At 48.7% G+C, this 15,469-nt stretch overlaps 1 protein-coding gene across 4 annotated transcripts in view; it reads left to right on the top strand.

Annotated features, from left to right (window-relative positions):
* Positions 1–15,469, top strand: part of GRN (granulin precursor) — a 906,558-nt gene that overhangs the window by 536,709 nt on the left and 354,380 nt on the right. For all 4 annotated transcript variants that reach the window (XM_069634286.1, XM_069634284.1, XM_069634287.1 and 1 more), the window contains exon 10: positions 4,900–5,130. In XM_069634286.1, the coding sequence (XP_069490387.1) occupies positions 4,900–5,130 (231 nt within the window). The remainder of the gene's footprint in view (positions 1–4,899; positions 5,131–15,469) is intronic.

Raw genomic sequence — 15,469 nt, 5'->3', positions numbered from 1 at the left:
TCCCTGGAGGGATGGGGTGCACATATCGAAAAAATCTCCACACGAGAGGCCGATGGTTCCCAGAGGAGAGAACGTTGCACATCACTGTTCTGGAGCTCTGAGCCGTGTTTTGGGCCCTCAAGTCATTCCTTCCATCCCTCAGTGGCAAGGTGGTGTCTCTTCACCGACAACACCACGATGTTCTACATTCGGAAGCAGGAGGGCACCAGATCCCCAGCTTTCTCCAAGGAAGTGCAGGACCTGTGGCACTGGGCTGTCGCCCAGAGGATGTTCCTGGTACCCTTTCATCTGGCAGGAGTGAAGAACACTGTCGCCGACCCACTCAGCAGGGAGCTGGACTCTTGCCATGCGTGGGAACTTCGGCAGGATCAGGTGGACCTGCTGTTTGAACGATGGGGCAATCCCCAGATCGATCTGTTTGCGACGGCGACAAACAACCAAGTGCCGGAGGTTCGCCAGCAGGTTTCCCGAGACGGGGAGCATGGGGATGTATTCTCATTCCCCTGGGCCGGCCTGTTTCTCTATGCGTTCCCACCGTTGCTCCTACGACTCATCAGTCAACTCGGATGGTCCCGGTGCAGGATGATCCTCGTCGCACCGGCGTGGCTCAGGCAGATATGGTACCCGGACCTTCTGGACATGTCGGCGTCCCCTCCAGTCAAGCTTCCGGCGGACGCAGATCTTCTCGCCAAGGAAGGAAGCGCGATTCTGCATCGCGACCCGTCACTGAACCTGCAGGCCTGGCTCCTTCAGCCGAGAGCTTGGAGGATACCATATCCCGGCGGACTGCATGGTTAAACTTCTGGTGCCGTACACAGAAGATAAACCCTCTACGGATTACGGCCCCTCAAGTGCTTCTGTACTTGCTGTCGCTGTCCAAGGCAGGTCTGGCACACGCCTCTATCATGATCCATCTGGCAGCTATCTCCCGCTACACCAGAAGTCTGGGACGATCGTCGCTGTGGTTGCATCGCCTGGTTAAGGAGTTCATGAAAGGACTTTCCCGCCGGTGAAGCCTCCGGCCCCGGCGTGGGAACTCATTGTGGTGCTGACTAGGCTCATGGGTCCCCCGTTGGAGCCTCTGCATTCGGCACCTCTGAAATTCCTGACGTGGAAGACAGCGTTCCTGGTGGCCATCACCTCCGTACGACGAGTGGGAGAGATCCAGGCCCCCTCCTGTAAGCCTCTGTACTTGACTTCCCACACAATGAGGGTCGTGCTGAGGACGCACCCCTCCTTCATGCCCAGGTTGCTGTCGCAGCTCCAGCTCAACAAGCCTTTGGTGTTACCTGTTTTCTTCCCGTCGCCTTCATCGCCGGCTGAGAGGACTTTGCACTCACTGGATGTGGCTAGAGCCCTGAAGGTCTACGTGGACCGCACAAAGTTTTCGGAAGACGTCACAGCTGTTCGTGAACTTTGCCCCTGTGAACCAGGGGAAGGCCTTCTCCAAGGCCTCCATTTCCAGGTGTCTCTCCGGCTGCATCATGCACTGTCACCGGTTGGCAAACTGACCATTACCTGTCTGTGAAAGAGCCCATTCGACTAGAGGGATTGCTGCAACTACGGTGTTCCGGTCTGGTGTGCCCCTGCTGGACATCTGCAGGGCTGCTACGTGGAGGTCGACGGACACCTTCACAGAATTCTACTGCGTCCACCGGGATTCCAGGGAGGAGTCCAGAGTTGGCCAAGCAGTGCTGTGCAAACTGTTCGCTTGAAGGTGAGCCTGGTGAGGAGGTAAGAGATGCTTAATGTTGAGTAGTTGAAATGCTTAATGTTATGCATTGCCACCTCCAGTGGTTGTGCATGTGTGTACTGCTATGTATTCTTGTATTCATGAGCATGTGAATCCATGCCAGAACCCATGCTGGAGAAGGAACAAGTTAGTTACCTATAACTGTTATCCAGCATGGGTCTGGCATGGAGTCGCATGCGAAACCCTCTCGCTACCCCTCTGTGGCTTGGTCCTACTGCCACTTTACGTGCTACCAAATCTGAAGATGGCTGCCAGAGGAGGGACTTGGGTAGAGGGCAGTCATTGGCTGGGGGCCTGACTGGGAATATTCATGAGCATGTGAATCCATGCCAGACCCATGCTGGAGAACAGTTACAGGTAAGTAACTTGTTCCTTCTGTACTGTTTTATGGATTCTAGTAAACGCACATGTCCATTGCACTTTTCTTAATGTTGAACTACATTTTCTTGGGCAAACTACAGTTCCCAAGACTAGTAAGATGACCCCCGTCTTATCTTTACTTTACGGGTCCAGCACACACCACCCATGTGAAGTGCTGGAGGGGGGGTTCCATAGTAATTCCTTTAACCTAATCCTCATGTAACATTTTGTTACACTAACTCACTTGAATGGCTGGTGGCACTGGTTTCTTTTTTACCACCTAGTGACATGTATCTGCCGGCTGATTCCTCAGCTGCAGGGCTGCACACAAGGGTGACCATTTTCTCAAAATGGCCCCTGTCGTCGTTGGCCATTTGTTTCTTCTTTGCTTTTACTCTGTTTGCATCAGGTTTGAGTCTTTTCTTTAGGAAGTGAGGTCTCTAGGTGTGAGTGAAACCAGTTCCAATTGGCCGTCTGGCTGTACTTGAGGACAGCCACCCTGCTACGTAATTGACAGCTTAAGGCTGTGAATGAATGGGAACTTGCATAAATAACGATTTTGGGACTAATGGCAGAGTCGACCATTGGAAGACCGCATCCGAAGCAGAAGATGAGACGACGTCGGCAGCAACCTCCTGGTCCGCAGAGTACCGGTGAAGCCATGCAGCTGTGCTGACCCAGTTTTCAAATCGTCAGGAAAGACCCGTAAAGGAAAACTTCCTCCCTTAGGCTGGTGGGACCAACTAGCCTCAAGACCAACTCTAGGTTGGCGCAACCCCCGATTTGCTGTGACTTTCCAAGGCTGCAAAAGCCTAATACACGGAGTGCCCCGACCACTTGTGAGTGCATTGTCTACCGAAGTCAGAATCAAGACAGATATTTGTAGGCATCTAGAGGACCCTACAGAAGCAAATCTGCATCCAGAGTCCCCTTACCAGAGTCCAGTAGCTGGGGATCAAGGAAATCCTAACCAGAGCTCTTTGTTCTTCTTCTTTGGCGCTGAGGAAAAGGTGCCAAAACCACAGAGCAGCTGAAGCGATGGAAATCCATTGCAGCAGAGTGCCTCTCTAGTGCTGCCGCAGGAGCCCGCCAGACGTCCTCCCTTTTGTCACTACGACCAAGTGTCTACTGCATTGCATAGGCAACCAGCTGGAACAACTTCTTCATTTCAGAGGTACTGTGGGGCTTGGGGTACATTATCCTTTTTCCATTGGTGGCGCTTCCTCTCTTTGGGAGTGCGACTTAATGCTACACTAAGTTGACCACCTGCATTGGCCTTGCAGCTTGTGCTTTCTAAAGGTGATACCTCCTGAGTTACTGTGATTTCTCTCTTGAACAGACTATTTAAGAACATATTTCTAAGACGAGCATCACAACTTTGACTTTGCCCATTGACTTTGGCTGTCCTGGCTCCCTAAGGGCCTCCTTCTGAACCTATTGGCTTTGGCAGTGCTTGTTCCCATACAGGTTTTAAAAGTTGAGCACTTTAATGCTGGCATAATAGACTGCCTGCATTCCTTTGGGAAAATCTAACTGTTCTTGTAACCCATCAGTCTGTTCTGATCTAAGCCTAACCTTTCCATCTTTGAAAACTCAATATTGCAAAGGTGATACTATATAAATTCTATACTGATCTCAAATGACGTCGCCTCCGAATGGTGGAACATGTGTTATGTATGAATGAATTACTCACCTGCTTTATTTTTTCACTTTTTTAATTGAATCCTATTTTAGGATTAATGTTACAGCTAATAACTGCTTTTTAAAGAATGCTTTAAATATCTTTGTGTATAAATAAATGTATTATATAACTTTAAGTGTTTAATTGAATACTTGGATTTACTGATTTCATTGTACAGCTCTACAGCTCACTTTGCCCATCTTAATATAAGCCTGGCTGCTCAGTCACACTACCAACTTGTGCAGTCGAGGCCTATATTAAAAGGTGGGTTACCTAATACCAAGGCATAAGTTTTGTTCAGTCTCACACCAGTTGGACTGCACTAATTCTTACCCAGCGGGAATCCAAACTGATTTGGTCCTGGCTCTATAGCCCATTCCCTTTTGAGGTTGATTCAAGCCTCGATCATATATGGCAACAGGAGTGCCCCATTCACTCGCTCTGAGCATAATTTAGCTCTGTGATATGTACTGGATATTACTGTCACTCCGTAGTGCACCCTTTGTGATGCAGTAGGTTTAATCAGAATCCTGAATAACGGTCTGCCACTAACCAGTGTAGGCCATAACTGCAATGTTACTTGCTCATGGAACAGGGTGTCTTTTTGGCCGCTGTAGGCCCTGAAACCTAGGGCTTTTCAGGGCTATAATCGGTCTTTTAGCTGAGGAAGCCTTGTGTTAGAAATACTCATGAGAAAAGAAAGTGTTGGTGAAACAGTCTGGAAAAAGCAGAAAGTTCAGTCTCACCCAATTTGGGACCTTTGATCTCTGGTTTACAGATGGATCCACCCAGTTTTCAGTTCCAATGACTTTGTTTTCCAGTTTAGAAGTATGTTCTGATATTGTACCTGGTCTGCTCTTACAACCCAAACTTATTAAAGCGGTACGCCTACTGTTTGGGACTATGGATAAGGCCATAATGTTTGGGGTCAAACTTTTAGCTTGGAAGCTTTGGCTCCAGCAAAATATTCCCTGCTTATAGACAAATCATGCCTGTTTCTTTAAACATCCTCTGTTTAGATCGAAGAATTGGTACTGGGGGCTTGACATCCAGCCTGATTTTCCTTTTTTGTAACTGATGCTGATCCTTGCTTCTCATTTTTCAGGCGGTCTGCTGTAATGACCATGTCCACTGTTGTCCCAGTGGCACCACGTGTGACACAGAACATGGACTCTGCAACGGCAATGGTCCATCGGTCCCATGGTCCATAAAGACACAAGCGAAAGAGAGCACTATGTTTCGAGGTTTGCAGTGTGACGAAACCACCCAATGCAATGTCGGAGATACCTGTTGCAAAACTGCATCTGGAGGCTGGGCTTGCTGCCCTCTGCCACAGGTGAGTTGTGTGGATAGTGGGCAGGTGGGGGAAATGCATTGCTTACATTTCTTTTTGTGCTTACAGCAGGCTTGCTTGCAACAGTTGGGAGGGGTTTTCAAAAACACACTATTGATGATAGGATTCTAGGAAAGCTTCAAATTAGTTAACCGACTGTTTAAGAGAAGACCACACCAGCACGCTTTACGTAATGTATTCAACCCCTAAACTCCGAACAAGCATTGAACACATTTTCAGAGAAGTTGCCATATTTTGGGTAGTTTAAATTACTCCAAGTTCTCCCATAGGAAACTACGGGCTTAATTTGGTAGTCGGACACAATCGATAGTGACATTTTTTGTAGTACAGCTATGATTGACTTCATGAATGGGCAGCTACTAATCCTGGATGTTTAGAAAAATCCCCAGATAGGACTTGCATCTCCAGGTTTCCCTGCCCAATCGGCTACAGGGAATGACTTTACAACCTGTAGAACTGAACATGGCCCAATGGGGACATTGCAACAGGCATGCTAACCTCCTGCCCTTCTGACGCAGATTATGCCGGACATTGCCCCTAGGCCATTGCTGACAATTGTTCTCAACCTTAGTTGTAGAGTTGGGGATCCAAGGTGCAGAGGTCCTCTATTGGCAACTTTGCCCGCTTGGTCCAGCAGTTCGTCTCCTATCAGTGACCTTGCGTCTCTGCAGACTACCAATCCGGATTTAGCTGAAGATGGATTTCTGCTACAGATTCCATTGGTGATAGACCACCATGGGGGTAGGAGGGAGGGTGAAGTCATGGCAGTCAGTCTCTGTAACCCAGTGCAGGGTCTGCAGCCATGAAGACCAAGGCCAGAGGACTCTGGTTCCAGAAAGGCTCATCTTGTCAAAGGGCAGCAAAGGAATGGGGGTCCACTGTAAGAGTCACTGTCTCAGAACTTTAAGATCCAGGTAAAGGAGGAAGCTGCAGTTCTGATGTTTGTCAGCTTCAGGTCTTTGATTATGTCCTGTGTGACGGTCCGTGATTGCGGGACTTTAAGCTGGTTGGGCCTACCATTTAACTTGAGTGAGTCTCTGTGGGAGTCTCCCCTGTTAAAGAAAGAACAGGGCTTTTTCTTGGACAGTGGTACTTCCAGCTGCATCTTCCAGTGGCCCTCTGCCTCTTGTGATTTGGCGTCTTGGCCACAGAAATCAACTTGCTTGATGGCTCCAGATCCCATCATATACCCTGAAATCTGGTCTGGCAGCACAGCTCCCCATCAGTGAACGTGAAACATTCAAACTGGCTGCCCATTTATGGACCGGCAGATCAGGTGCAGTCATGTCAATGCTCCGGTTTGGAATGTGTATGGAGTGTCTCCATCCCCAGGCTGTACCAATTCCACACACAAATACACACATGCTACTTCCAGCGCTCTGGCATGAATCTGTACCATTTATGGGCTCTTACGATTTGTTTCCAGGATGAAGACTGGCAACAAAGTCAATGAGCTGAAAATATGGGATTTGAACATTGGCTATTTTGACTGCTTAAGTGTTAAAATGGGTACATCACAGTACAAGATGAGGTGCACACCTGTGCATAAGTGTCAAATAAGGTATCACTACCACTCGCCTTTCTGGGTTACATGGGATAAAGGAAAAAGGACCACAAAATGAAAAGGGGAGAAAGTTCCCTTGCAATACTGTTCATAAGGAAATGAGTAGTGCCATAGTGCATACAATAGTCGCCAATATACTGGTAGCCTTATTAACCAGTGCCACAAAACAAACATAATGAAAGCAAGTCGTGAATTTTAAAATGCCTCTCAAAAATAAGGTTGGGATGCCAAAATCTGTCAAATAGATATGCTCGGGCCTTTTGAAAGGAAGGACGGAACGTTTTAAAGATTTCGTTGGCACATTTATGTTGACATCAATGAAACCCCGAGCTATTTGTTATGGCTTGAACCCTGTACTTATGGATGCAAGTCGTTTTTTGCTTTACGTCCCTTGCTACTTTCACCTCTTTTTGGTGATACTGGTCAGCCCTTTAGGATATCAGTGTAAAGGGAAACTGTCCTAGGTGCGAGATTGCTGTATTTTACTGCTGCACATATCACCTTGCAGTGAAATGCTTTAGGGGATACTATGTATCCTTTTTAATTTTCAGTAACATTTTTACTACTTTTGCTGATCCGCCCAGGAAGGGCTTCTGGAGTTTCCCACTTTTTTGCGTTTTACCTTCATCCCAGTTCATTCTTTACAGCATAATGCAATTTTAAGTAATCCTATACTCCATGTCCTTGGCATGTGGTTTATGCCCTGTCCTTTGGCCATCTGAATCTTTGGCGTTCTTCCTGCCCGATCAAGTTACAAAATAACATATAAGGCATGGATTCCTGGGCAAGGTGGAGTTCTGTGCAGTCTGTTCGGATATGGAGATAAGACTGTCTGGTCCCAATCTACATCCCAACCAGGGAATGCCCTTTGCCTGCTAGATTGGTGGCAAGAGGCTGTCCACGATTCGTGCATGCTAGGAAAGATTGTTCTCTTTTGCTTCTTTCCCTCCATAGATATCAATGGGACACCCTTCCTTTTGCTGCTTCTAATCTTTCCTAGTTACAGAGGTAAGTAAATCCTTTTTGCTCCACGTACCTTGCTGAGCTAACACGTTTTGGGGACACAGATCAGTCCCTGTGGCTAGCAGTGCAGGAAGACTGTTCACCCTAGTAACTATTTGTTTTTCCTGCACACAACCTTATGTTCAGTGCAATAGGGACAATTTGTGTTCCTGTACGTTTGTTTTTGCTATCTTTGTGGTTACTTGCATGATGTGTCCAGGATGGGCTGGTGGCAGTGGATACTTTGCTAGTGTTCTTTTTTTATACAAAGAAAGGTTGTTTTGCAAACACACTGCGCACACAAACGATGTAAAGATCAATTGGTGTGTAATTTAATCGGAAGGTGATGCAGCCTGACACGTGTTTCGAGCAACAGGCTCTTCTACTGAGGCGGGAAACTGGAATTTCCTTTTTGATCACCATTAATTGGTATGAGACTGAGTTAAATATAATGTGGGCTCCACTTTAATATGCAGTTGCAAGGCAGACATTAAATTAGTCGTGTAGACGAGCCAGCAGCTTCTCTGCTGCGTGTGAAGAACAGGAGCCGTTCTTCGCTGTGGGCTCGTCTACGTGACTAATTTTACATTACATCTGCCTCGCTGGCCTTACACAGTAGGGAGAGTGGGGTTGTGTGATCTTTTCTTTTCACTCCAAGAATGCCTTTCTCTTCCCCTCCCTCTCTTTCGAGGTCGTAATCACACTTCTTGCCCTCAGCTATGGAGAGGACGCCCTTTAGGTTTTGCCCACTTTGCGAAGGCAAATATACCTGGAAGGACAAGCACAAACGGTTCAACCGTTGCTTGCCCCTCGGTCACAAAGAGGACGGCTGTGCGGCCTGTAAGTTACTTGAGCCCAAAACAATAAAGGACCGCAGGGTCAAAAGGTGGGCGGCCTACGCCATGTCTAGGTCAGATTCCTCGCCCGCTGCTGCCAAATGTGACGAGGACAGTGATTACACGGCCCCCGTAACGGAGGTTGTAGACCTCTCGAGGGAGCGTTCTCGCTCCTCTTCGTCCGGCCCCGACAAGCCCGGCTCATGCCCAGCTTATGGGGATGAACACCCCGGCGACAAGGACGCACACAAGAAATCTCAAACACATACCCCACGGCACGCATTCGTCGGAGACGAAGGCAGCCATAGCGCCAACGGAGGCGCCGGCCCACCGGCGTCTTCCGCCGACCGTAAGGGTCGCCAGCCCTCCCCGCTTCTGCGACAGGCGACCGGGCACTCTGGAAATAAGGGCGCGAACCCCAAACCCTCAGGCGGCGACGCGCCTCGTAAGAGTGTGCACGTTGCCAGTAAAGACTTGATGGTACCTAGCGCGACGGCGAGCGATCCCTCGGCAGAGAGAATGATCGCCGAAAGCCTCGCGCGTATATCTTCTAGGGACGGCCAGAGACGGTCGACAAGTGACACGCCGAAAACCGCGCACAAGGCCAAAGAAGCGCCGGAAAGTAGGCTGGGACAGCTCCCACCGTCGACGGAAAGCCCTAGCCTGCAAGAACACTTCTCAGAAGGCGAAGGCACCTTATCTTCGACACTATGGGACAGATCTAGGCAAATACAAGGAGAAGAAACTCCTTTTTTACTCCCAGACCGCTCTGGCCTACCTCGGTGGACCTTGGAGAAGTTCCAGTCCTGTATGGACAAGTTAGACAGATTCATGGCCATTCCAGAAAATAGAACACCTAAAAGACCTAGGGAGGTACTCCTAGAAAGTCCAAGGGCTAAATACCCGAAGTTGTTCCATAACCCCTTTCAGGAGGATATGAACCCTTACGACCTCACCGAAAAGGACACTCCCTTCCAGGAAGGAGAGGAGTTCATTAATGATGAAAACCAACAAGAGGGAGAAGGCTTCCATGAGGACACTAACATAGGTGAGGAAGGGTACGAGGAAGACCCAGGTGAGGGTGACCCAAATCCCTGGCAGTCACCATCAGGGTCTACAGAGCCAGACATTAGACATCCGGTCTCCTCAGACCACACCAGTCAGGAACCCTTCGCCTGTTGACGATCAGCCCACCTTTAATGCGCTGCTGAGGAAGGCAGCAGCACATTTTGAGGTCAAAACTGGGGAGGTCACCCCAGACACTGACTTCGTGGAAAGGATTATCAAAGAAAACCCCCCCCACCAGCCAAACGATTCCAATACTCGCCTCTGTTAAGAGACGAATCAACCCTTCACTGGCCACCCCTGCACTAGTAAGAGGGGTTAATCCAAGAATCGAAAAATTGTTCTCACCCTCTCAATCAGACCCACTATATATTAAGGGTCACTCAATCCCGGACTCCTTAGTGGTGACTAACACTAGGAAAAGGGCTGGGGTTCCACTGTCTACCAGCGAGGCACCCCCGGATAAAGAGGGGAAAGCTTTATGCCCTAGCCAAAAGAATTACCACCTCGGCAGTGTTCTCAACTAGGATTGCCAATAATAACACATTGCTGGCAAGCTACGCTGATGCGCAATGGAGAAAGCTTAAGCAGGACATCGAGGAAGTCCCTGAACCCCTAAAAACTCGATTGCTGGCTACAGTTAATGAAGGGTCTCTGGTCAACCAAAGCATCGTTAAGAATACCCTCGATGCAGCAGAAAGAGCTGGCGCTCTTTGGTACAGGGAATTCTGCTGAAGCGCCACGTCTGGCTTCGCAATTCCGGGTTTAAGGCGGAAACGCAAGCGGCGCTCATTAACAAGCCTATTGACGAGTCTAACCTCTTTGGAAAGGCAGTGGACGACGCACTGGAAAATGCGAAAAAAGAATTTGATACCATAAAGACCTTGGACCAAATCTCAAAGCCCCCTAACAGGCCGGGATTTGGCAACAAGCGTTCTTTTCGTGGCCAACGCCAGCAACAGAATCAACAACTTCAATATTCTGCCAACAACTACCAAAGTAATAGTGGCCAGTACAATCAAAGAGGTCCACGCCGTGGCAATGGGAGAGGTCGGGGTTCCACCCCTAGAGGCTCCCAAGCCACCAACAACACCAAGTGACACAAAGATTCAGGTCCCCTCCCATGCATCGCCGGTCGGGGGCCGGTTAACATCCTTTCTTCCAGCATGGGAGGGAATAACATCAGACCGCTGGGTACTATCCACCATAGCCCGCGGCTACTGTATAGAATTCAACAGTTCCCCAACATACAGACCCCCAAGGGGACGACACATGACACCAGAACACCTCGCCATCCTTCTCCAAGAAGTGGACCAGCTACTGGTAAAAGGGGCTATAGAGGTCGTGCCTCTATCTCAGGTAACGGAAGGTATTTATTCAGTGTACTTCCTTGTACCCAAAAAGGATCTAACCATGCGCCCTGTATTATATCTGCGACCAGCGAACAAGTTTGTCAAGCCCCAAAAGTTTTGTATGGTAACCTTACAGGAAGTGATCCCACTGCTAGCACAGGGGGATTACATGACAACACTGGACATGAAAGATGCATACTTTCATATTTTAATGTTGCCAGCGCACAGAAAATACCTCGGTTCATGATAGAGGGCAAACACTACCAGTTCAGAGTGCTACCCTTCGGCATAGCATCTGCACCGAGTGTATTCAAGAAAGTACTGGCAGTGGCAGCGGCCCACCTGCGCAGGTTGTCCATCCCAGTATACCCTTACCTGGACGATTGGCTCATAACAGGGGATTCTTACGAAACCTGCTTCTCCAATACCCAAAAGACTGTAGACCTTTTGTTCCAACTGGGCTTCTCCATCAACAATAAGAAGTCCAGCATAGACCCCAGCCAGACCAAGCAATTCCTAGGGGCTCTAATTCGAACAAAGGACGGCCTCGTCTTCCCCTCCAACAAGAGGGTCCAAAACATGCTGTTTCAGATCCCCCAATATGTGGCAGGTCGAGAGGTGACGGTGCGCAAAGCGATGCGCTTGCTAGGAATGATGGCGTCATGTATTTATTTGGTACCTCACGCGTGCCTGCCCAATGCAAGAGTGGCTCAACAGCCAGTGGTGTCAGGCCAGCGGACAATGGGACGATCTAGTGGTGGTCTCGCAGGCCTTGGTTCTCTCGCTACGGTGGGGGACAAAGGAAAACCTGGTAAGAGGGAAACCCTTTGCCACACCCGCAGTGGAAGCCACTCTAACCACAGACTCATCCCTCACAGGATGGGGGGCTCACCTATCCCATCAGACTGCTCACGGAGTGTGGACTCCGAGCGTAGCATCCAAGCACATAAACCTACTGGAGCTACTGGCCGTGTTCAAGGCACTAAAAGCCTTCCAGGAACACCTAAAAGGGAAGACATTGGTCCTTACGGACAGCACCACAGCCATGTACTACCTCAACAAGCAAGGGGGCACCCACTCTCCTTGACTGTCCAAGCTGTCCCAGAATATCTGGAAGTGGGCTCTCAAACACATGTTCCTACTGTCGCAACATGTACCAGGGGAACTCAATCTGCTAGCAGACGAACTCGGCAGAGACTTCCCTCTGCCCTCAGAGTACGAATGGCAGTTGCACGAAGACATCGTCTTCAATGTCTTCACACAATGGGGATTCCCAGAAATAGACCTGTTCGCAACTCTGGAGAACTCGCAATGCCAAGATTACGCCTCCAGGTACCCCCAGAACCAATCCAATGGGAACGGTCTGTCGATTCCATGGTGAGGGAAATTTGCTTGCGCCTTTCCCCCGACTCCCCTTCTCAACAAGATTGAGCACAAGATGCACCAGGAACAAGTTACCATGATACTAGTGGCCCCTAGGAGATGTCCCCATCTTCCCCAGTGAAACTTCCCTGCCCGCACAACATGCTGTCACAGGACAAGGGCAGGACACTGCATCCATGCCCTCAGACCATGAACTTAGCAGCCTGGCTCCTGAGATCATAGAATTTGGACACTTACAACTCCCGCAGAGATGCATGGACATCCTCAGGGAGGCTAGAAAGCCTAACACTCGTCACTGTTATTCTAGCAAATGGAAGAGATTTGTCATCTGGTGTAGAGGAAGAAGCATCAACCCAGTTGACTGCTCCCCCACGCACGTTGTCCTGTATCCGACCCATTTACTGGACTCAGGTCTAGTGTTCAATTCCATTAAAGTCCACCTAGCGGCACATTCTGCATACACCACTTCCCAGCTTAGTGTCGTGGTGGAAAGTCCCCGTTATCAAAGCCTTCATGGAGGGAGTAAAGAGAATACACCCTCCGATAGCAAACCCAGCTCCCGGCTGGGACCTGAATGTGGTACTTACCAGACTCATGGGCTCACCCTTTGAACCCATGCACAGAGCAACTCTTAAGGACCTCACTCTTAAGACCGCTTTCCTAATAGCTATCACCTCCATTAGGATAGTAAGTGAACTACAGGCTCTTTCTGTTCTAGACCCCTTTGTAACAGTTCAGAGATAAAGTGGTTCGACGCACACACCCAAAGTTTGCACCAAAATTCATCTCAAAATTCCATGTAAACCAGTCAATAGAACTACCAACGTTCTTTCAAAACCCTTCCAATTCGGGAGTAAAAAGTCTGCATACACTTGATGTGCGCAGAGCTGTCATGTTCTACATGGAAAGAACCAGACCACTGAGAGAGACTAATCAGTTCTTTGTCTCGGTGGCAGCAGGAAGAGGAGATGCAGTTTCAAAATCCACTATATCTAGATGGATTGTTCATTGCATCACTCTGTTACACTCTTGCTAAGAGAGAACTACCCTTCAAGCCAAGAGCACATTCTACTCGAGGCACTGGGGCATCCATAGCATTCATTGCAAATGTTCCCCTTGAGTCCATCTGCAAAGCGGCAACCTGGAGTTCTGTGCACACCTTTACAAAACACTACTGTCTAGATGCACACTCTAGATCTGACTCCCAGGTGGGACAGACGGTATTAAGACATCTTTTCTCTACTGTTCCTTCTCATAACCCACCGCCAACTCCGGGTACTGCTCGCTAGTCTATGCACAGCATGTGATTCTAAGCAGATTAACAAACATCAGAAGACAATGCATTACTTACCGTAAAAGCATTTCTGATGGTTGTATCTGCTTAGATTCACATGCGCCCACCCTTCCTCCCCGCTCGGATGGAAGGAACATAGACACCTTTCTACATACTCTCTTTTCTGTACTCACTCACGTATAGAAGGCTCCCTCAGGGCAGAAAAAATACAGAGGGACCTCCTCTACGCGTGAGGGATTGTGGGTACAACGCACGTCACTATAGGGATAGTGTTACAGACACGCCTTGTCGACGTCCCCTTTTCGACTACGAAAAACAAAATGCAATACTCCGCAGTGACCACTGGATGTCGGACTATGCGACTAAGGTCTGATGTTTAAGGTGATTGTATTTTAAATGCAGTGGGGGAACAATGCGACTTAAAATCAGTTCAAACCTCCTTGGTATCCAAGTCCTAGAGAGCCTCAGGTACTGCGATGAGGAAGAGGAGCATGGAGTCCATGTGGAGGAAATGTGACGCTAAGAGTAATGTGCAGTCTAGTTGTCAAAAACCTAACCTGCTGCGCAGGACATTTAAACCCATGGATCACCTGCAGAAAGGAGAACGAAGGAGAGCAGGGAAAGGCTACAGAGTACATGGAGCGGGATAGCGAGACCCGTGGCAGAGGCAATCGCACAGGAGCTGTGGGGAGAAGAGCAGATGTCTGCCAGCAGCAGGTTGACCGCATTTGGGACCGGAGAGGATCTCCAGTGAAGCTGTGAACCGTTTGCAGCGGGACCCAGGGAGATGCAGTCCTGCAGAGCTGCACTGGTTCTGGCAGCAAAGGTCTTCGAAGCGGACGCACCAACCAAACAAGAGACTGCCAAGAAGGGGAACCTGGCCCTGCGCAAACTCCTTACAGCAGCCGAACTGTGAACCGGTGAGTCAGCCTAGAAGTGTAGGGGGCCTGGGAGGTGTGAACATGTTAACTAATGTTTGGCCGGCATTTTTTAAAACCGACCAAATGGAACTGAAGAGAAGGCAAACCTGGTACAATGCTCCTGACATGAGATGTCAGTTTGGGTCGGGGTGTGGGGGGGGGGCCTGGAAACAGCATTGCCATAAGCCTAAAGACATTGTGAGTGAAACAAGGAGGCAAGAGTTGTACAATTTTCCGGACATTCTATTGTAGAGAATTTTTATATAGCGTAAACATGTCTGCAGGCCTCGGGGTGCTCACATGACGACAACAAAAGGAGAACACATAGAAAGTCCTGGGTCAGTGTGAAAGGGTCAGTAAGAGAAAATGTGTTCTTAAACTCTCCACCATCAAACAAATATGTCTTCAAAGCTTTCTTAAACTGGGCAATGGACGGAAGCTGTTTAAGTGCTTGAGGAAGATCATTTGAAACACTCGGGGCCCACACGTTAAAACGCGAGCCTCCAATTATCTTTAAAGTAAATCTTGGCTGCATCAGCAAGTACTTTTTGTTAGACCGTAGGGTATGCTTGTGCAGCAGTCCCATAATTTGTGAACTGAGATCAGTTGGGAGAAACCTGGAACAGTCACTGACAAGAACCAAGAGAGATTGAAATAAATATTGAGAGTTTGAACAAACTCTTGTATCTGGGATGTCAATATGGGGAGAAATTGGCACATGTAACAACTGAAGTCAACAAAGTTGTGCTGTTGTACATTTTGTGCGATACGGAAGGGGAATGTGAATGTTGCAGGGAGGCCTGATAAGAGTATCAGGTAGTGAACCTTTTTGGAAAAAGATACCTGGCAGGAGAGTACAGTATACCAGGGGATCTATGTGAGCCAAAAGGGGATATTCCTGACAG

The sequence above is a fragment of the Ambystoma mexicanum genome, chromosome 13 (assembly GCF_040938575.1).
Source record: "Ambystoma mexicanum isolate Mex_15411 chromosome 13, UKY_AmexF1_1, whole genome shotgun sequence".
NCBI classification, from domain to species: domain Eukaryota; kingdom Metazoa; phylum Chordata; class Amphibia; order Caudata; family Ambystomatidae; genus Ambystoma; species Ambystoma mexicanum.
Note: the sequence above shows the minus strand (reverse complement) of the source record. Positions and strands in the feature narration are given on the sequence as shown.